Source organism: Frankliniella occidentalis, unplaced genomic scaffold (assembly GCF_000697945.3).
Source record: "Frankliniella occidentalis isolate FOCC.00 unplaced genomic scaffold, Focc_3.1 Scaffold5, whole genome shotgun sequence".
Lineage (NCBI taxonomy): Eukaryota > Metazoa > Arthropoda > Insecta > Thysanoptera > Thripidae > Frankliniella > Frankliniella occidentalis.
The window spans coordinates 2,109,523-2,114,262 of record NW_026267135.1 but is presented as its reverse complement, the minus strand read 5'-3'; the positions used below and the strand labels follow the sequence as shown (position 1 = coordinate 2,114,262).

General features: G+C 56.2%; 2 protein-coding genes across 2 annotated transcripts in view; both read left to right on the top strand.

Moving 5' to 3' along the window:
- Positions 1 to 4,740, top strand: part of LOC113212845 (feline leukemia virus subgroup C receptor-related protein 1) — a 22,393-nt gene that overhangs the window by 12,128 nt on the left and 5,525 nt on the right. The window lies entirely within an intron of this gene.
- The window catches only part of LOC113212853 (organic cation transporter protein-like), a 23,680-nt gene continuing 18,946 nt past the window's right edge, over positions 7 to 4,740 (top strand). The window contains exons 1-8 of the mRNA XM_052270141.1: positions 7 to 102; positions 229 to 335; positions 434 to 588; positions 669 to 837; positions 1,041 to 1,185; positions 1,341 to 1,441; positions 1,679 to 1,893; positions 1,983 to 2,164. Coding sequence (XP_052126101.1) covers positions 298 to 335; positions 434 to 588; positions 669 to 837; positions 1,041 to 1,185; positions 1,341 to 1,441; positions 1,679 to 1,893; positions 1,983 to 2,164 — 1,005 coding nt within the window. The 5' untranslated portion in view covers positions 7 to 102; positions 229 to 297. The remainder of the gene's footprint in view (positions 103 to 228; positions 336 to 433; positions 589 to 668; positions 838 to 1,040; positions 1,186 to 1,340; positions 1,442 to 1,678; positions 1,894 to 1,982; positions 2,165 to 4,740) is intronic.

Genomic DNA, 4,740 nt, shown 5'->3' with positions numbered 1-4,740 from the left:
GGCAACGGCACCTGCAGCGCGGACCTGTTCGACACGACCCGCACCGAGCGATGCGGCGCCTGGGTCTACGAGCCGGGCCAGCGCAGCACCATCCTGAACGAGGTGCGCGGGTCTCGGGAGGGGCACGCCGACGTCCTGGTGACCTCGCGGACGACGGCGATGATGTGTCAGGCTTCTCCAGTGGCTGCTCCGCGTGTGACACCTTGTATACTTTACTCTTGTTCGCAGTGGGACTTGACTTGCGACGACAACAAGTGGAAGCTCGCCCTGGTGGGCTCCATCGGGTCCTTCGGCGGGATGGTGGGCATGCCCCTGGCGGGCTTCCTATCGGACAGGTAGGAGAGGCCATAGGCCAAACGAGAAGCATTCCGAAATACCCTGTCAATAAGCTGACGTTGGAACGTCGGATAAAAGAGTCGTGGTCGTCATGCAGGTTCGGCCGGAAGACGCTGTTGATGTGGTCGTGGGTCGTGGCCTCCGTGTCCGGCATCGTCCAGTCCTTCTCGGTCAACTTCACCATGTTCCTCTTCTTCGAGTTCCTGAACGCGTTCTGCAGCGGCGGGGTGTACCCGACGTGCTTCCTCTTGGGTGAGCGGCCTCAACCGTAAAAGCGCGCGGTTCCTGTTAACAACTCGCTCGTGTCTTACAACCCCGACCTCCCCGAGCAGCCCTGGAGTTCGTCGGGCCGCAGCAGCGGGTGCTCGTCACGACCCTGGTCGGCATGTTCTACTCGAGCGGCAACGCCCTCATGGGCGCGCTGGCCTGGGCGGTGCGGGACTGGCGGTGGCTTCTCAGAGCTGTCTACGGAGGCGGCCTCGTCTTCGCCATCCCGCTCTGGTGAGTGTTCACGGCCACACCAAGGGGTACTTCACTAAAAAAAAAAAAAATCAGAAAAAAACCAGAAAAAATCAGGGAAAGAGAAGGTAAAATGAAAAAAAAAAAACAACAGAAAAATGAGAAAAAACAAGAAAAATATTAATAGAAAATTGGATTGATAGTAAAGTACCCCTCGCGGTGTCCTCCCCCTTCTCACAACTCAGGTTCACCCCCGAGTCCGTGCGCTGGCTGGTGGCCGTCGGCCGCTTGGAGGAGGCGGACGCCGTCGTGGCCAGGGTGGCCGCCATCAACAAGGTGACCGTCGAGGAGAGGCTGAGCGGCGTGCACGTCAAGACCAAGGAGTCGGCGGTGAGTAGGCTTTGAGGGGAGGGCCCCGAGGAGGCGATACGTACTTACTTCTTTGTATTCTCATATTTTAGAAATGTTTCGTCTCCCGATGCAAATTTTTTGACATTTCACCGAACGGGGGGGCTGAGGTTTCACACTACTTTGTTCCCATGCAGGAGAGTAAGTCGGCGGAGAGCGACGGCACCTTGAAAACGATCATCAGCCTCTTCAAGTCCAGGACCCTCCTCCTGCGGTTCATCACTTGTGCCCTCTGCTGGTGAGTCCAACGGACAAAAACCACAAAGTGCAGCCACCAACAACAGGAAGACAAACTACTGTAAAGCTGCAATGGTGCAACCGTTCAAGATTCTGAAAGTCGAAAAAAAAAAAGGAAAAGTTTTGTTGTTGTTTTTTTGTTGATAAATGTCCTTCATTTTCCCTTTTTTTCCAATTTTTACGAAAATCACGAACTTTTTCGGAAAATTTAAATCTCCAGCCACCGTGGCTGTTCCAGGCTGGCCAGCTTCTTCGTGTACTACGGCCTGCTGCTCAACACGGTGACGCTCTCGGGCGACCAGTACCTCAACTTTGCGCTGTCGGGCCTGGTGGAGATCCCGTCCAACCTGCTCTCGCTGTGGCTGCAGTACAACGCCGGCCGCCGCTGGTCCGTGGCCGGCACCCTGGTCGTGGCCGGGGTCTTCTGCCTCGCCATCCAGGGCGTCCCTGCCGGTGAGTGGACTGGACAGGACACCCTGTGCGAGGCCGCGTGATGTTTCTCCCCGGAATGCTGCTGACCGGTTGCGCCTCCCGTCCCGCAGACCTGCAGTGGCTGGTGGTGGCGCTGTACATACTCGGCAGGTTCACCGTCATCAACTCGATCAACCTGATGTACGTCGTCACCGCCGAGATGTTCCCCACCAACGTCCGCCAGTCCATGCTGAACTACTGCATGACGGTGGGCCGGATCGGCATCGTCCTGGCCCCGCAGACGCCCCTGCTGGTGAGTTGCGGTAGTGTTGTGAGGAGATGAGGTGCCTTTGTCCGCACCGCTATTACAAGTTAAGCGCCCCCCGTGCCACAGGCGACCGTGAACGAGTCGCTGCCACTGACGCTGTTCGGCGTCGTGTCGCTGTCCAGCGGGCTGCTCGCGCTGCTGTTCCCCGAGACCAAGGGCCGGCCGCTGCCGGAGACGCTGGAGGAGGCGGAGGGCGCGGGCGCGGGGCAGTGCTGCTTCAGGACGTGCTGCCCGTCGCGGAGCTCGGCGCAGCACAAGGACGTGTAGGCGAGCCTCCCCGTACCTCCCGACGCCGACCACGGTCACGGACGGTTTCCGTGGCGATATCTTCACGGCCTCCCGTCTGGCAGGCGCCGGGCGGGCCGGCCCGCTCGACAGCGCTGCTGCACGGGACGGCCTACCTCCCGGGCGCTTGGCTTCCCGGCCACCCCGACCTCCCAAGGGTGCAACCGATTGATTTTGTCCGGTGCTGACTGATCCTAAATTGTTGCGTCGGTGTGTTGCGAACGGCAGGCGGCGAGGCCTATAGGAGCTTCGCAGAGTTGTGTGTTTGGAAAGAAATCTCCACTTGTCGGAGAGCGATGTCACTCTTCAGTACTTTGATGTACAAATATGTCACTGTTGCTTATAATATTAATAATGTTAAGTTTTATTTTATAAGTTTGAAGACGTACCTGCTTACTTTTTTGTAAATGTCACCCCGTTATACCTAATAATATATGACTGTGACTTTCTCTTGCGAGACTGAAACACCATCGATGACGCACTCAGATTTGGTCTCGATGTTACGGGGTATTTCCTAGCAGTACTCCACATGTTGCTATCTTCCTGCGCGGCCTACGGGGCTTAGGTGCCGAGCTACTCGATCATTATCGCAGCAGCCATCTTTCGCGAAATTGTTATCACTCGAACTGACGTCAAATAAAATAATAAAGTGCATATCTACCTTCGAGGAATGAAAAAAAAAATTGTAGTTCTGTTTAATATTGGCATCATATCCAGTTCCCGCTACTATTTCCTCCCATAACTCGCCAATCACACCAATGAACATAGTCTTATGTTCTTATCAGCATTCGCCATCACCTAGAAAATACTAATACTCCCATAAAATAAACGTGCACGTCTGCATGCGGTCCAGTGCGGTTCAAACTGCTACAGTTGGCGGGGCCAACCCTGCCAGGCCAGGCACACTTGTCATAATTTGGGGCCGCCCATGCTGACGGCATATAAGGCTCGAATATGGCGAGAGGCCTGAGCCCTGCACCATGCCATGCTTATTTGCAGTGTCAGAAAAATCTACAATTTAACAGCGTCAAACAAATGTCAATTATTATTTATACAATTGATTTTTTTTTCAAACCGTTATTTATCTTTTTTACTTGAAAATGTTGGATGACACAGGGTGGCACAAAACAGAAGTACAGTCTTGAAGCTGTGATTTCTCGGAAAGCCGTCTCGTCTAAATTAACCAAGTAGCGATTTTGTGGTCTTGCTTTTTCATTCAATCCGTGTCGGTCCACGCCCGCGAGGATGCTGTGCCGCGGCGGCTCGGAACGCCAGCCCAATAAGGGCCATAGCGTCAAGTCGGGCCGCCTTATCGCCCGAGCTGTAGGGAGCCCGGCGGCGGCCCCGGCCGGCGAGCCAGTGCAGCGGAGGCGCCGCCCGTGTCTGACGGCCAGGTCATCCCCGTTGCCGTCCGGCATGTCGCCCTCCGGGAGGGCCGCCGCCGCCGGGGTCGCCCCCGAGGCCGTCGACCGCGTGCTGCTGCAGATCGGCAAGCTGGGCCCGTTCCAGATCGTCAACTGTCTCGCCATCAACATGCCCATCCTCTTCTCGGCGCTCTACACGATCGCCTACGTGTTCACGGCGCAGGAGCTCAACTACAGGTGAGGTCGTGTGTCTTCGTGAGGAAAAAACAACGAATAACTTTCTCTCAGAAAAGTCACAACGCACGCAAAAAAAATAAAAATAATAATTTGAAGGATGCGGCATGCCATGACGAAGTTCGAGGCGTGACGCTCTCTGCATGTAGATTCGGGCCAGACAAAGTCTCGTCTGCTGATTGGGGGGTCTTAAGCCAGGCGAGGTAATCTCAAGGCGACCATCCGCGAAGGCCTGACGCGCCGACCCGACGGCCGACGGCCACGTGCCCGCCATGTGCGCGCAAAGATACACAAACGACATATCGAAATATGGCACAGGAGCGAACCTATTCGATATATATCGTTTCGATAAAAACAATTTAACCACTGTCGTGATCACAAACGTCAAAAATGAATATAGGCCCCGCTGTTTCACTGAGGCCGTGAGCTCTGCTGCAGGTGTCTGATCCCCGAGTGCGAGACGGCGGACACCGCCTCCTACGCGCCGCCGTGGCTCCCCGAGGCCATCCCCGTCCACGACGACACCCCCGAGGCGTGCGTCCGCTTCGTGCACAACAACAGCAGCAGCAGCGGCGACGGAGGTGGCAACGGCACCTGCAGCGCGGACCTGTTCGACACGACCCGCACCGAGCGATGCGGCGCCTGGGTCTACGAGCCGGGCCAGCGCAGCACCATCCT